The sequence below is a fragment of the Typopeltis vanoorti genome, chromosome 10 (assembly GCF_054136105.1).
Source record: "Typopeltis vanoorti isolate ZY-2024b chromosome 10, IOZ_Tvanoo_1.0, whole genome shotgun sequence".
In the NCBI taxonomy this organism is placed as follows: Eukaryota; Metazoa; Arthropoda; class Arachnida; order Uropygi; family Thelyphonidae; genus Typopeltis; species Typopeltis vanoorti.
Window position 1 is genome coordinate 39,836,141 of NC_143558.1, and position 18,332 is coordinate 39,854,472.

Below are 18,332 nucleotides of genomic sequence, written 5' to 3' on the forward strand. Positions count from 1 at the left end.
AGCCATGGACAAAATATGGAAGAGCCGAGCTATAAAGATGCAAACTAACCTGTGCATTGTAGAAACCTGTATGTTCAGCATCATGCTCTATGGATGTGATGCCTGGGTACTCCTGAGAGAATCTGAAAGGAGGATATTAGCATTTAAGAGGAAGTGCTATAGAAAGATCTTGAGAATAAGCTGGATCCAGAAAGTGAACACTGAGGAAATCTACTGACGAATATAACCAGAAGAAAACCTAATCCAGAAAATAATCAAAAGAAAACTACATCTCTTTGGCCATATATGTAGAATGAACGATGAGAGGAAAATGAAAATGCTGCTATTTGGGATGATTGAAGGAAAGAACAAAAAAGAAGACCAAACAGAGAATGGGGCGATGACATTGTCAAATGGTTTCAATACACAAACTGAGTCATCTTGCACAAAATAGAATGCAATGGAAGAATCATATCAAGATGGCATCAGACACCTACGGGCATCATTGGACCCATGGTTGTTGATGATGATATGATAGAGGTCTATAAATTTTTGAATCAGTATTATAGGATAGCATCTGATAAAATTTTTCATTATGTGGAAAGTAGAGAGAGAACACGAGGGCATCCATCGAAGTTAAGTTTGTTCATAGTCAAGAAAGGGGGTCAGAGCTAGGTTTTTCTCCCAGAGAGCAGTGAGTAAGTGGAATAATTTGCACTTAGGGGATAGTGAGTGCATCTATTATGAATGAATCTAAGGGAAGGTATAACAGCTGATTTGGGTGATTTATAGCCTCCCTTGGTGAGTTCTTGACTCCCTGGAGGTCTCGGATAATAATAATATTAATATTATTAGCTTATATCTGCTGATAAAATATGCAAAATATGAACCATTAATAATGGATAGTAAAACTTTGAAAATTGAGGAAGAAGCATTTATTTTCCCAATATATTTTCCCAATATATTTCGTTATATTGATTCTAACCCAAATGGTTTTCATTTGTTTTCTGAGTTGCTATTGTGTTATGCAACATTACTGACCCTGTCCATCTGACATTGTTTTGGAGCCAATCAGAATCCAGAAATGCACTGACCTAAGGGTTTTATTTTAGTGAAAACTTTTATAATACTATATGAATATCTTTAATGTTTGTTTACAAATGACAGAGAAGGATTTATTTTATTTTTATTTTTTTCCATAAAAGCGATTCGAGACAATATAAGTGTTAGAAATGAAAAATGGTATTATTATTATTTAAAAATAATAATAATAATAAATGGTGTTGGATCACTTAAAATGCATCAATGTTTAGGCAACAGTGGGTAGAGTTCACTCATGCTAACTTCTGAAGTGAGATATTTGCCTGACTAGTGAGCCAGTACACAAAATTTTTCAAGCCCTGTGCATATCCTCTTTTGTAGAATATTTATTTTATAAATGGAAAAATGTCTATTTCTATATTTAATTTACCATCTTCAGTAAAAATCGTGCCTCAGTAGCTGAAATGTTTTACTTGTTCCACAGGTTCTCCATTCACAACACAGTTGACATTTTCAATGATTCTGCCTATTTTCATTGTCTTTGTCTTTTTATTGCTGACCTTCATACCATAGCTATTGCAATAGATAATGTCAACTGTGTTGTGAATGGAGAACCTGTGGAACAAGTAAAACATTTCAGCTACTTAGGGACGATTTTTACTGAAGATGGTAAATTAAATATAGAAATAAACAACAGAATCAGCAAAGCTGGTATGGTGGGAAGTCAATTGAATAAATTCATATGGAATAAGAGAGAAATTAGTCGGAACACTAAATTAGCTGTATACAAGACGGTGTTCAAACCAGTTTTAACTTATGGATCTGAGAGCTGGGTCAGAAGTAAAACACTTGACCAAAGACTAGAGACCACAGGTATGAGAGTCCTGAGAAAGATTATAGACGTGAACAGATGGCATCAATGGCAATATCATATTAAAAACGAGGATATTAGGAAAGAACTTGACATTGTCAGCATCCAGGAATGCATTAGCAGAGCTAATCTCGGGTGGTATGGTCACTTAAACAGAATGGGCGAGGAAAGATTAGCAAAACAAGTGTTCTCTGCCAGGTTGGCAGGAAAAAGACCCAGAAGAAGACCAAGATATAGGTGGATCGATATGGTACAAAGTGCCTTAGATGATAGAAATATAAAATCTGATAATGTTGGTTTTCCTCCAAATCAGTCTGTTACTTGACAAGTAACAGACTGATTTGGAGGAAAATTGTAGATAGGAAGTTAGTAATGATGTAATTTTTTTCATGTAGTACTATCATATCCTGTACACCCCTTGAGGGTACATGGCAGGAATTTGATGATGATGATAAATGGAAAAAAAAAAAAATTCATCATATATATATGTATATATATATATATATATATGATGAATGCTGTTGGGTAACATGCAATCTGATATGAGTACGTGCTAGGAACAGGGGATGAGAAACCTGATATCAAAATTGGAGATGTTAATCTCAGCTCTTTGCTATTTACGGATGATGTTATACTTCTAAATAAATCTGCTACATGTCTGCAAGATTCCCTGACTGAATTGAATAACTGTTGTAATAGATATGCTATGATTTAGCAGTAACAGGACAAAGACAATGAAAATAGGCGGAAGCATTGAAAATATCAACTGCATTGTGAATGGAAAACCTATAGAACAAGTAAAACACTTATGCTACTTAGGCACGATTTTTAGTGAAGATGGTAAATTAAATATGGAAATAGACAACAGAATCAACAACGCTGGTATGGTAGGAAGTCAACTGAATAAATTTATATGGAATAAGAGAGAAATTAGTCAAAACATTAAATTAGCTGTATACATTACAGTGTTCAAACCAATTGTAACTTACGGATCTGAGAGCTGGGTTAGAAGTAAAACACTTGACTAAAGACTAGAGACAGCAGATATAAGAGTCTTGAGAAAGATTAGGGGCATGAACAGGTGGCAATATCATATTAAAAACAAGGATATTAGGAAGGAACTTGACATTGTCAGCATCCAGGAATGCATTAGCAGAGCTAATCTCTGGTGGTATGGTCACTTAAACCGATTGGAAAAAAAAAAGATTAGCAAAACAAGCGTATTCTGCCCAGTTGGCAGGGAAAAGACCCAGACCAAGATATAGGTGGATTGATACAGTAAAAAGTGCCTTAGAAGATAGAAATATATGATCTGCTAATGTTGAGTCTTGACAGGTAACAAACTGATTTGGAGGAAAATTGTAGATAGGAAGTTAGTAATGATGTAAATTTTTCATGTAGTACTCTCATATCTATACACCTCTTGAGGGTATATATCAGGAATTTGATGATGGTGATATATATAAGATTAATGCTGTTGGGTAACATGCAATCTGATATGAGTACATGCTAGGAACAGGGGATGAGAAACCTGCATATAATTTTTGCATACCTGTCTGAACAAATACCAACTATGGGGTAATTTTGATGGTACCTAAAATAAGTAAATATAAAATAAAGATGAAATAAATTACAAAAACTGTTAATTTAGTAAATAAATTTATTAAAATCATATTCCTTACAAAATTTTAATAATTATTATGAAGACAAAAAAAAAAAACGCTTTGTGTTAACAATATGATTTTATTTAAAGAAAGGAAATATCCATCTAGTTGATACCAATTAGTCATTATATGTACTTCAAAACTAAAAGTTTCAAAAGAGACATAGCTTTTGAAGTTTCATGACTTTTAGCATAAGTTACCTTGTGATAAGGGAATAACCAGAGGCCATCCCTGGAAGGTGCCTAAGAGCATGGTGAAGAAGGGTGTGAAGAGTAGATTTTTTTACATGGAAAATTATGGGTGAATGGAAAGCATTATTAGAATATGCTGTATACAGAGAGTGTAAAGGGCTTTAACATTCAATATGATAAATATGTTGTCAATTAAGTGAACCTCTCATGATGAGTCTGCTGACTCCAATGAGGGTGTGATGATGATTATATAATAATAAAATGCATAATAATAAATATTGAAGAAAGAATTTTATAAATTCTGGAAGTTGTATAAAGATATAGTGAAAAAGGCTGTGAGAAGTACATTTTTTTGCATGGAGAGGTGTTGGTGAGTGGAATGCATTGCCAATAACTTCAAATCTCATTATGATAGACATGTTGTTAGTTGAGTGGGCCTCCCGCAATGAGTCTGTGAACTCCATGGAGATTACCAATAATATCGATAATAATGGTCCATGTAGATTACAGATAATGGTACAGATATAGTATAACTGTGATTTAATTCAAACCATCCTGTATATTGCTCATTGCAAACTGAAGCTTCCATTTACATTATAGTTATTAGAACTGATTTTTCTCCCTTGCCTTACAACTTATCCTTTCAAGATTTACAGATCATAAAGATACTTTTATTCCCAATTTTTCTGCTGTTTATTTTAAATTAAAAATTGGGTCATTACAACTCATCCTTGGCCCTTGTTTTTTAATTTCTTTTTAGACTTTGAAAGTTTTAATAGTAAACAAATTGTAAACATTGTTTATACTTTACCTCAGCGTTTCTCAACCGGGGTTCCGCAAGAAATAATAATGAATAGCAGTGGCAAATAAATTAACTTAAACAGTGGAAGAAAATAATAAACGTTCTCTGAAAGGAATAAATTCAAGTTCGCATTAGTTGTATTAACTCCCACTGGGATGCGAGGCAATGCTCTCCATGATCCACTTATCATACGGCAACTGGAGCTAGTTCTAGCGCTAGCTAGTGTCACTTATGAGTCAGTGCAAGCAAGAAATATGAGAAGCGCAGTCGGTCTCTTATCAATCCTGGGTGTTTTCTACCGTGTAGGTACGTATTCACTCATTAATATGAAAAGTTTGTATGTTTTCTCGGCTAAACTCCACTTTACGGTGATCATAATTTTTGGGAATGTTACTCCTTTATTTCAGGTTGCAGTCGATCATCATCATCAAATTCCTGCCATGTACCCTCAAGGGGTGTACAGGATATGATAGTACTACATGAAAAAAATTACATCATTATTACTTTCCTATCTACAATTCTCCTCCAAATCAGTCTGTTACTTGTCAAGACTCCAACATTATCAGATCTTATATTTCTATCGTCTAAAGCACTTTGTACCGTATCAATCCACCTATATCTCGGTCTTCCTCTGGGTCATTTCGCTGCCAACCTAGCAGAGAACACTTGTTTTGCTAATCTTTCCTCCCCCATTCCGTTTTAAGTGACCATACCACCTGAGATTAGCTCTGCTAACGCATTCCTGGATGCTGACGATGTCAAGTTCTTTCATAATATCCTCGTTTTTAATATGATATTGCCATTGATGCCATCTGTTCATGCCTATAATCTTTCTCAGAACTCTCATTTCTGTGGTCTCTAGTCTTTGGTCAAGTGTTTTACTTTTGACCCAGCTCTCAGATCCATAAGTTAAAACTGGTTTGAACACTGTCTTGTATACAGCTAATTTAGTGTTCCGAATAATTTCTCTCTTATTCCATATGAATTTATTCAATTCACTTCCCACCATACCAGCTTTGCTGATTCTGTTGTCTATTTCTATATTTAATTTACCATCTTCAGTAAAAATCGTGCCTAAGTAGCTGAAATGTTTTACTTGTTCCACAGGTTCTCCATTCACAACACAGTTGACATTTTCAATGATTCTGCCTATTTTCATTGTCTTTGTCTTTTTATTGCTGACCTTCATACCATATCTATTACAACAGCAATTGAATTTAGTCAGAGAATCTTGCAGACTTGTAGCGGATTTATAACATCATCCCCATAAAGAAAAGAGCTGACATTAACATCTCCAATTTTGATATCATGTTTAATACCACTTTCCTTCATAATGTGATCCATATACATAATGAATAACAGAGGGGATAATGTACATCCTTGTCTCACACCAGATTTAACATTAAACCATCTTCCTGTACTTCCTTCAATTCTAACTGCTGACTTACAACTCAAATAAAGACTAAGTATTGCTTGATATAATGCCCCATTGACACCATATAACTGCAGCGTATTGAATAGCTTCTCTCTTGGGCACTTTGTCATATGCCTTTTCCAAATCGACAAAACTTAAATACAGATCTTTGTTATATTCCCATGCTTTCTCGACTATTTGTCGTAAAGTGAAGATCTGATCCTGACAGCCTCTATTTGGCCTGAATCCAGCTTGTTCTTCACCAAGCTTTTCTTCCACAATTCTTCTCAACCGTTTCTCAAGTATACATGCATAGATCTTGCCAGGAACACTCAGTAGGGAAATACCTCTATAATTCTCACATGCAGTTTTATTTCCCTTTTTATATATGGATACTATGAGAGCTCTACTCCAATCATTGGGAATTATTCCCTCTGTCCAGGCTTTCTGAACTATGCAGTGCAGCCAGTGTAAGACTTTGTTGTTGATATTTGGGTGGTTTATCAGGATTTCGCAGGATTCTTTAAATTTTCTTTCGTACCATGTTTTTGTGCAGTGTAAGGAGCAGGTGCTTTTCCAGTTGATTTGGTGTAAGGTGTTAAGTGCATGGTCTGAGAGGCCTGCTTCACCATAATGGTTATATTTAATTTGTCTAATGTGTTCTTTCTTGCGTATAGGGATTGTCCATCCTGTTTCACCAATGTATGGTAAGTTACAGGTGCAGCGGATGCAATAGACTCCAGGATGTGCTAATGGGAGGAGAGGATCCTTAGAGGAGCTGAATATGGATTTAAGTTTAGTGGGTGGTTTAAAGGTGGCATTGAGGTTATAATGTTGTAGGATTCTGTTGATTTTTTCTGATAACCCTTTAATGTATGGGATGGCTATGGTTTTACTGTAATCTAGATTTGTTTTTGTTATGGTTTTATAGAGTATTTTATTGACAGTATTTTTGTTATAGCCATTGTTTATGAATGTGTCACTAATGATTTTTAGTTCTTGTTTCAGGGCTTGCTGGTTAGAGCAAATAGTTGTGGCTCTGTTTTTAAGGGTGTTTATGACTCCATATTTTTGTGCTGGGTGGTGGTATGAATTCGCATGTATGTATTGGCCCGTGTGTGTCGGTTTTCGGTAGACCGTGAAGGATAGACTGCCTGAAGGAAGACGTGTAACTAGTGTGTCTAGGAACGGGAGCGAATTTTGGTTTTCGATTTCGATGGTAAATTGTATGCGTTCATGTTGTTTGTTTAGGTGGCTGAGGAATGTGTTTAGCATTTGTCGCCCATGCAGCCAGATCGCGAACACGTTTTCAATGTATCTGAGCCAGATTGTCGGTCGAAGCATGGCAGAATCAGACCATGCACTTAACACCTTACACCAGATCAACTGGAAAAGCACCTGCCCCTTACACCGCACAAAAACATGGTACGAAAGAAAATTTAAAGAATCCTGCGAAATCCTGATAAACCACCCAAATATCAACAACAAAGATGGTATGAAAATTCCAAGGATCTGGATGGCACACATTCAGCCAACCTAATATGAAAGATTCAACATAAGTCAGGACTCTAGCCAATCTGCTAGTATTAGAAACCATTCCACTCCAACTGGCTGGAATGATGTTAATATAGGTATATAGTAGACAACACAAATAATAGGACTCTAGTGTTGATGTATAATTTTTTTTTTTTTTCCACCAGAGGTCAGGCTAACAATTGTGGTAGCAGTTAGTCAGTGTCTTTAACGAACCACAATTATGTCGATCTGGTACTTATCTAATTCCTCAGCTAGCTCCATTTCTTTGCCATTTGGGCTTCTTACGTTGATAGTACCGATCTTTAACTCTGGTGATGTTGAGTTGAGGTTTGTTTTCAGATTTGTTCCAGTAGCTGACTTTTCGCTGTTCACCCTGGTTCCCTGGCGAAAACAACGGGGGCCTTGTTTAACCGGGCGATGCCCCAGCTGGCATGAAATTTTTCATGTTGTACCAACATTTTGTATTTTGGTTTAACCAATAGGAATACAATTTGGTCGGCTAAATCCAAAATTGCCAGCCCATCCTCGTCTGTTCAGTATCCAAGTAGATACCCAACAGGGTGCACCATGAGAAGGTGAGGATTGGGCATTAGGTCAGAAGCCCTGGTCGGTTCTCCGCATTCCTTTAAAGGCAATGTGGAGGTCTCCTCTCAGTTATACAGCTTTGTCCCTTAAGCACCCCGGTTGCAGTCGATAGTTTGAGCAATTGATTTTTGTTATTTCATCAATTTATTAGTTATATCATTACAAATTGTGCATTTAGGTGTTATGTATTTATGAACATTAGACTCAAATAAATAATAATTATGTTTAAATAATATTATTAATTACATTATTTGGTACTTATGCATTAACGTGGGGGGCACCCGATTTTTCATGATTGTTTAATTTCTTTTTATTATACTTTTTCTATTATATTTTTATTAATTTACTATTTTATTAATTTACCCGGTTTTTCATGATTGTTTAATTTCTTTTTATTATACTTTTTCTATTATATGTTTATTAATTTACTAAATATTATATTACTAACACAACTTAATCTGTTTTATAAACTAATTTTCTCGGCCCTTTAATTTAACCAATTTTTTTTAAAAACTAATACCTTTAATGATAGTGTCACATGTATTAAGTATTTTTATTGTTTCAAGACCAATTTCATTTGAGTTACGTGGCAACCACTGTTAGCTAACCTATTCTAATTCGATATATCGATAGTTTGTTCTGAATGGTGAATAAGGTTACACCCCTTGAGGGTACATGGCAGGAATTTGCTGATGATGTTAAAAAAAAAATTTTATAAAAAATTAATTCCCCATTCTCATGAATTAAAAAACAGCTAAGAAAACCAAACGCATATTGATTTAAATAAATTGAAGGCCTGTTAGTACTGCATGCTCTCTCATGACTGATTCGCCTGATTGTGAAAAAGAAAAACCCACATAAAAGTAAAAGCCACCTATGAGATTAGCTAACTCACCTTCATGAAAAGTCCTAATAAAAGTTCTTTATGTCTTAAATGTGTTTTGAATCAGTCTTTCCAGCTAAAGAACTGCATCAAAATTGATTGAAGTACAGAGCCTCTCTTAATCATTTACTTAGAAAAATATGAGAAAAATTTGTTTAAACATATACTTGATTATGACTTAAAGCATTTTATAAAATGTGCACAAAATGTGTTTTTATGTTAGTTAAATGACATCAGCACTGTCCAGGCATCCACATGGTTGTCTTTTATTAGTGCTTTTGATAAAGGTTTTACTGGCCTGAGAACTGTTTCGAAATGGTTGTTCTCATCAACAACAACAACAACGTTACTGGCTTGCTGGGTGAAGCATAAAATGCATTTTATTTTCCCCTTTATCTGTGTGGAGAAGCTTGATGGGGGAGGTTGTGAGACTTATGCTCGCACTTTGTGAACTATGGAGTTAGCTCTGTTCTGCTGAAAGCAGGATTGCCTTGGGTCTTTTGTGTTTTTGATAGTCATGTTCACTATAACTGGAAGCTTGTCTGATTAGTGGATTGGGATGAGAATGTGCCTTGCTGAAGAACTTTTCCGCATGGTCATGAAGGAGAGAACGGATGTCAGGGGATCCGGTTTCTCTGTGGATCTGCGTGTTTCTGATGAACCATGGGGCGTCTAAGATCATCTGCAGGCATTTGTTTTGTATCCTCTGTAGTTTCTGGATGTTAGATTTGGATGTGTGACTCCATGCCGGGGATGCATATGTGATTACTGGTCGAATTACCATCTTATATAATAACAGCTTGTTGCATTTATCCAATTTGCTGTTGCGATTGATCAGGGGATAGAGTTGGGCTATGGTTCTGGATGTCTTTGTGCCTATGAGCTTGATATGGCTGTTGAAATTTAGCTTTTTGTCTAGCTGTACTCCAAGGTATTTGGCTTCTGTCTGCCATGGTATCTTTTTTCCGAGAAGTTCAATATCATCTTGGATGAAGGCTTTGCGTCTGGTGAAGAGTATAGCTGAGCTTTTGACGGGGTTTACTTGTATCCTCCAGTCGGAGAACCATTTCTCTAGCTTTGTGATAGTATCCTGGAGACGACTGATCGCCAGGTGTGGGCGGAGAGATCTTGTCATTATGGCTGTGTCGTCTGCATATAGGGCTGTGATGGTAGTCCTCAGGTTCTGTGGAATGTCAGCCACGTAGATTGTGAAAAGTAAAGGAGCCAAAAGAGATCCCTGAGGAACTCCTGCCAGGATTTTGCGCCTAGTTGAGATGGTGCCATTTATTTTTATCTGCATGGATCTGTCAGTGAGGTATGATTTTATTAGACAGGTAAGGTTTGTTGGTATGTTGGCCTGAATGAGTTTATAGAGTAATCCTTGATGCCATACCTTATCAAAGGCCTTGGCAATATTCAGAAAAACTGCAGCTGTGTGAAGGTTCCAGTTGTATCCTTGAGTGATATGCTCCACTAGTCTGTGTATTTGTTGCACTGTGCTGTGCATACGGCAGAAGCCGAATTGTTCGTTTGGAATTATTCCTAATTGGTCTGATTTTTCTTGTAGTCTTGAAAGGATAATTTTTTCAGCAATCTTTCCCAGGTAGGTTGGAGAGCAGGCTTATTGGACGGTAGCTTTGCGGGAGTTGCGGATTGTTTCCTGGCTTTTTTATTGGTATGATGTCTGCTGTTTTCCATGCAGAGGGGAAGTGTTGTATCTTCAATATTGCATTGGTTATGTTAACCAGGTGCATAATAGCCTTTCTAGGAAGTAATTTGATGATTCTGTTAGTAATTCCATCTGGTCCTGGAGCTTTTTTGTTGTTTAGATGTTTTATGATGTTGGTTATTTCAACTGGAGTAGTGGGGGTGATGCTGGCTGGTTTGTCTTCGGACTGACTTAAGGTACGCTTGACCTGCTGGTGGACTTTATATATGTGGGTGATGTTTATATTATCATATGACGGGCTGCATTGTTTTTCTAGGTTTTCTGCTATTGCTTCTGCTTTTTCTTTATCAGTGTGCGCCGTTCCATGAGCAGTTTGCATGGGCGGTAGGGGATTGTGTTTAGTGCGCAGAATCTTCAGAAATTTCCATATTGTGTGATCTTCTGGGTTGAGTGATGATAGTTTATTGTCCCAATCCTGGTTCCTGTGGATTTGAAGTGCTTTTCTGACTTGGTTGTTCAACTTGTTCAGAGCTTTCTTGTCCTGTGGGGCTCTTGTGTTGTGGTATCTTTTCCTGGCTTTGTTTTTTGTTCTGATGAGGTCCATTATGTTTTCTGGGAGTCGACCGGATGGGTGGTTGGTTGTGGTTTTGGTGACTGCTTCTAGTGCTTTTTTAATTTGGCTTGTTAAATTGCTTATTGCTTCATCTATGTCTTCTTTTTTGTGGATGATTGGTACAGGACCAATGTATTCTGGTAGGATTTTAGCTAGCCTATCCCACGATGTGAAGGTGTGCTGGTGGGCCAGTTGATCTTGCGTGCCAAGTTTGATCAGGATTGGGTTGTGTACGGATGATAGTTCATTGAGCGTCTCTAGTTTGTATTGATAACTGATGTTTCTAAGGATAGCTATGTCAAGTACATCTGATCTGCCATGAGGGCTGTAATGAGTGTGCTCAGTGGGTCCTGCTACCACAACTGAGTTAAGTGTTGAATAGTTGTGTAGTATGCGACCACTTCTGTTGTTGGTGGTGCTGAACCATGCTGTGTGTTTGGCGTTCAAGTCACCTACTATGATGGTGGGGTCTGTGGTGCCGAGGACTGCATCCAGGTCTGTTGTCAGTAGAGGATTGCTTGGTGAGTTGTAGGCAGCAAATATCTTGAGGCTTCCAGCATTGTTTGTGTGGACTTGTATTCCTGTGGTTTCCAGGTTTGTAGTGTGTGGGTTGGATATGGCATTGTGGTGGAAGTATGGTTTGATGTAGATGGCAGTGCCTCCCCCTCTGGAGCTGAGTCTATCTGTTCGGTATATTGTGTATCCTCTCACTTTTGGGTTGTTGGCAGGTCTTAGGTGGGTCTCGTTGATCAGCATTATGTCCGGGTTGTGTCTTTGTGCGAATTCCTGTAGTTCTAATGTTTTGTTGGTGAGGCCATTGGCATTCCAGGCTGCAATTAGAAGCGAGTTAGGTTTTACTTTTGTTTTATTCATAGTTGAGTGCTGTGGGTATGGAATGGGTTCCTTGCAGGAATCTCTTTGTGGAGGATGGAGTTGGGTTTGTTCTGCTGAATTCCTGGAGCATAGTGGCTAGCGAAGCAGTCAGTATTGCTGTGATGTTGGAGCCTATTTGATTGCTTTGTATTGTGTCCTTTGGGCGGGCTGCTTCAGCATAGGTCTTGGTGGAAGGCTGAGCCCTTTCCTGATTTTTATGGCTTGGGTTTTGATGGTTTGATGACTGTGCAGCAGAGATGCTTTGATTGGTGGTCCAGATTGGCAGATGTGCAGATCACCTTTAGAAATGGGGCATGATTGCCTCACCCAAGTGCGACTATGGATTACCCTGCCAGACAATTAATCATATTACAGCAGAATGTGCCACGTGCATACAGTGGAAACTTGTCGGACTTCATCCATGCTACACCAAGTGCAGTTGACTGAATAATCAACCTAGACATACAGTTGTAGCCTATTCTCGAGTTTCTCTTTTTTGACTGTATTATGTCTATTATTCTGTTCATATATATTAAGGATTAATGTGATGTAACTTTTCATGTGTGAGCCATATGCTAAATAAATAAATAAATAACATTATGAAAGAAAGTGGCATTAAACCTGATATCAGAATCAGAGATATCAAACTTAGCACTCTTTGCTTTATGCAGATGATGTATGCTCCTTAACAAATCCACTTCTTTAACTAAATTGAAGTTAAAGTTATTATCAACATTTGTAATAAATTTAGCAATAAAAAGACCAAAATTGTGAAAATAGGCAGGAACAATGATTACTTCAACTTTTTGCTCTATAGGTGCTCTACTGAGCACCTATTAGAGCAAACGTTTTTAGTGAAGATGGTAAAATGTGGAAATAGAATAAGCCAAGCTAGTATAGTTGGGAATCAGTTGAATAAATGTACATGGAATAAGAGTGAAATTAGATAAAACACTAAACTGTCAGTATATAAAACAGACCAATTTTACCTTATGGATCAAGAGCCATGGCAGTGATTTGCAGAACTCCAAGTATCTGTGGTAATTTGCCATTAAGCTTAAGAATGAATTCCTTCAAGCCTAAAGGTGAATATCATACAGTTTTGAATTAACAATTAATCGGAATTAAACGTTTGGAGCAGTATTTTGTGTAAATTACAAAGCAAAATAAAGGACTGAAAAAAAAACATACCAAAAAAGCTTGTCTCCTAAAACTACTCTAGTTGGTTTTGCCATAGAAAACACTGTTAAAACTGGTTCTTGAGTACAGGCTTAAGTGCTGTTAAGATATTATGTTTTAATGGATTTTTTACAACACTCAAAAAGAATTAAAATAGAATTTAAAAAAAAAAAATCCATTAAACCTCCAACATAATAATAAATAATTAAAACAGGTTCATTCATCATAGCAAACTATAACATGACCAAACAAACATAATAAGCCTTGACCTTAATCCCACTGGTACAGTGCTGTTCTCAAGAAAGTTCACTATGACAATACCATCCACTATATCAACTATTCCTATAGCCTTGATGAATTCTCTGCACATTGAGAATTGACTGTATGTGCAGCTTGTGGTGTTTGCTCGCATTTGTATCTGTGAATACAGTGGTGTTGCTTTAGTTTTTCAGGAGTAACAAATTGTTTAATTGCAGAAAGCTAGCAGTCATCAAGTTGTAGTTTTGGTGTAAAATATAAATATGAGATTGACTTGTGAAAAATCAATTATTTTTTTTAAGTAGAATAGGATCATTTTGCATTAAAAGCTGCATCGAATCATCAGATTTTAAATGAAGCATTTGTTTTTAATTATTTGAATGGTTTTATTTGAAATATTATACTAATATATACTATCAAAATATGACAATTTATGCAATTTTTATAGCTTCTTACTGCTGTACTTGATTTTGTTAAACAAGGAAAGAAGGTAGTAGTACTTGGCAGGAAACATATGCAGTGGTGGTCAGAAAAATACATGAATAAAATAACCAGTAATTCTCTGTTTTTCTATGTCGATAATATGTGAGTAATTTCTAGATTTAGGATTTTCTGAATATTATATTTAGTTTAATTGTTCAGCATTTTAAATCATTTACATGGCTTTAATAATATTTTTAAATTTAAAACTATAAATTATTCTAACAAAGATTTAAACAGTATTCACAAATTAGGATTTAAAAAAATAGAATTTTTTACTAATATTAATGCCTTACCTAAATCACATTTACTGCTGCCATGTTTTTGATTCTATGTTTGATATTTTAGGACATCTCTATTCAGAATATGCTATAGAGACATTGGAGGCATCAGTAAAATATTGGTAATAAGTTTCGATTATAACCATATCTGCACGTTTGTGTGCAGATATGGTCAGCAGGGTTATGTTATTGAAAATTGAAATTTCACCATTTTTTTTTTCCTTTTAATAAAAAGTTTCATATGTTTGTAATTATATTGCAAACGTTAAAAAATAAATACCTTTATAATTTTTCATGTTTGAATGAAATATTCTCTCTCCCAGATTGCTTTTACCTGGGGGTGGGGTGGGGGGGGATATGTAGGTACTAAAAATTTGGGAAACTCTGATCTAATGAAACCTCACTTATCAAAACCATAATATAATAATGAAGTCAGCTACTCTCATTATGCAAGTAAATAGCCATGAAAATAGTTCAGACACAAACCCTTTATACCTGTAGAAAGGAACATAAAGAATATAATTTGTCAAGTATAATATTCTTCAATCTAGTGGATGAAAGAGTTGATACAACTGTTATCTACTATTGGCCTCTTAACATAAGAGGCTAATGCTTTCACAAATTACTGGAACACTTGCTGATCCAGAATGTTCTGGTCTGCTTTAAATGCTGAAAGTCAAATTCTTTCTGTTGTTGCCATAAGCAACAGTATGGAGAATAATTCTTGTAGCAAGGCTTATATGTTGGTCATACATAACTGGTAATTAACTTAAGGAAACTTACAATGCATAAAACGGATATTAATTAAAGGAAACTTTAATGAATACCTTCAATATATCGGCAACGTGATGTTGCCATCTTCAGGAACATACAAATATGGTATGTGCACGCAGGCACTAACAAAAGCAAATGAGGAAGAAGGCAAGAAACTAATATTGTTCCTGAAGTCCTAATGGTGCCCCCTAGCGGGCTAATTGGGTTGTCTTGGCTGTTGGGCTGAAGTTCTCATGATGTAAGTCTCCCAGATTTGGGGATAGTCTCATGCACCCAAATTTGTTGAGGTTTGGAATGTTTTTTAGAGCTCACCGCACTTTCACGTGGCCACAATTTCACCCTAGCTCCTAAAAGAATACCTGCTGAGGAAATAATGATCCAAATAGAGCGTGGAATTCGCAACCTTCTTAACCATATCACCAACAACGTCAGACTGGATGTAGCCGATGTTTTCACCAAAGCAAGACCTCCAAAAACTAACTTATCCAAAGACGAATATGCAGCTCTACTAGAAATGAAGAAAAACAAAAAAAAATGGTAATCACCAAAGCAGAAAAGGGAAATGCCACAGTGGTTCTCAACCAAAAGGACTACACAGATAAGCTTAATGCTTTATTATTAGACTGTACTACCTACCTCCCTATTGAATATAATCCTACCAGCTCTCAGATTAGAACTCTCCACCTGTGGAGGTTACTAACAAACTAGAACCTTTTAACTCTAGACACCCCCCCCCCCCCCCCCCCCCCGATTATATGGACTTCCAAAAATACATAAACAAAATGTGCCATTACGTCCCATAGTGGATGGTATTGATTCCCTCACATATAAATTAGTCAAACATTTAGCCAAAGTGCTTGCACACTATACTGGCAGCACACCATCACACATAAAAAACTCAGCCTACTTCAAAGCCAGTATTACTATTACTATTATTACGGGCAACTCCAGGGAGTCATTAGACTCATCGAGGGAGGCCCCAAATCATATTCATCACAACTATTTGACATTCATACAGTATCTATCATACCTCGCCTTAAACTCATTCACTGTCACAGCATCCACCACAGACTCAGGGAGCGCATTCCACTCATTCACTACTCTAAAAGTAAAGAACCCAGCTCTAACACCTTTACTAACCACACTTTTGCCCAGTTTCCATGGATGTCCCCTAGTCCTCCCACAACCAGCCCTGTTCTCAAAAATATCTTCTGAATTAATTTTATAGAAACCCTTCAGTAATTTGAATGTCTCAATCATATCTCCCCTTCTCCGCATAGAAAAAGTATAGAAAATGTCTCACTTCAACACACTGACATAATGGTCAGTTTTGATGTCTCCTCCCTATTCACAAATGTCCCACTCAAAGAAACCCTTGAGCTCATCCAAGCCAAATTTCCACCCGATATCTCAGCCCCATTTCAGTTCACAATGAACTCAGGCTATTTCGTTTGGCAAGGAAAATTCTACAAACAGATAGAGGGGACATCCATGGGTTCACCACTTTCCCCACCCTTGGCCAACTTCTTTATGGAGACCTTAAACTCTGCCCCACATAAACCCACTATTTGGCTTCGGTATGTGGTTGATGTGTTTGCTATTTGGTCACATGGCTCAGATACACTTCACTCCTTCCTAATACACTTAAACAACCAACACCCCAGGGTCCAGTTCACCTTGGAAAAAGAGGAAAACAACCCCCCCCCCCTTCATCGACACTCTAATCACTGACCAGCCTGATGGAACCTTGGTTTTCTCAGTTTATAGAAAACCCACCCATACAGGCAGATACATTCACCAGCAATTCTCCTCCTCCCCCCTCACAACAATATGGGGTTATTAAAACACTATATGACAGGGCAAAATTAATCTGCTCAGATGACGATGTCCTAACCACTGAACTAAACCACATCCTTAACACTTTCTTAGCCTATCCTCAAAAAATATGACCTAACTTCTTGTTATAGGCCATATAAAAAGTTGGCATCCCTTATCCGCTCTATCAAAGACCAACCACTTCCCCTAGACCTACCTGGTGTATACCAGGTCCCTTGCAGCTGTAAATTGTCCTACTTTGGCCATACAGGCAGGACAGCGAATGTCAGGATTTCAGAACACAAAGACTACATCTGGTTTCACCAGTACAGCCACTCTGGGCTTGCAGACCATGCCATAGATACCCACCATAGAATTCGTTCAAAGAAAACTAAAATAATAACCGCAGCAAGTTCAAGTATGAAAGATTATTCATGGAATCATCAGCAGCTCTAAAAAACGTTCCAAACCTCAACAAATTTGGGTGCATGAGACTACCCCAAATTTGGAAGACTTACATCATGAGAACTTCAGCCCAAAGGCCAAGACAACCCAATTAGCCTGCTAGGGGGCACCATTAGGACTTTAAGAACAATATTAGTTTCTTGCCTTCCTCATTTGCTTTTTGTTAGTGCCTGTGTGCACTAACAAAATATATTTGCATGTTCTTTTAATGAATAGGTCTGGAACAGGCATATTATAAGGTGCCAGGAGAAAAGCTCTTCAAAATGCTGCAGTTATATGATGTAAATTGGACATTATAACAAGCATTACGTAGTCTGTACTGAAGTTTTAAGTTCACAATGAGAACTGAAGGAGGTATAGAAAGATAGTTTGATGTTGAATCAGGTTTGAGACAAGGGTGCTCATTATCTCCACTGTTATTCATCATCTTTTATGTGGATCACATTATGAAGGAAAGTGACATTAACCTGATAGCAAAATTGGTAATTATTGATCTCAGCTCTTTACTTAATGCAGATGATGGTATGCTCCTAAATAAATCCGGTACAAGTTTGCAGGATTCCCTAACTAAATTGAATAACTGCTGTAATAAATTTGGTAAAAAAATCAGCAAAGAAACCATCATCATCATCAAATTCCTGCCATGTACCCTCAAGGGGTGTACAGGCTCAAGGGTTGAAGAGCTGAAGGTTGAAGTTGTTGGGAAACACATAACGAGGAGTGCTGTTCGAAAGAACAGAGGTAGATGGAATAAATGCAAAAGAGAATTCGGCTTGATGAGTTACTAGTTGTACTAAAAAGGGGGATATTGGACAGTTGCTGCTCTTGTTTTAACAAGCCCAATAGACATTGGAAAAGTGGGTGTTGGCCAGTTCACCGGAACATTAACCATGGAGGTACCTGTAGAAAAGACACAGAACTGAAACAGCACAGCTAGAGGTTGAAGTCAACCTGTGAGG

General features: G+C 37.0%; 1 protein-coding gene across 2 annotated transcripts in view; it reads left to right on the forward strand.

Annotated features, from left to right (window-relative positions):
- mldr (mitochondrial ribonuclease P catalytic subunit) overlaps window positions 1-18,332 on the forward strand; it is a 112,957-nt gene that overhangs the window by 64,143 nt on the left and 30,482 nt on the right. For both annotated transcript variants that reach the window (XM_090398952.1, XM_090398953.1), the window contains exon 5: window positions 14,007-14,143. In XM_090398952.1, coding sequence (XP_090255078.1) covers window positions 14,007-14,143 — 137 coding nt within the window. The remainder of the gene's footprint in view (window positions 1-14,006; window positions 14,144-18,332) is intronic.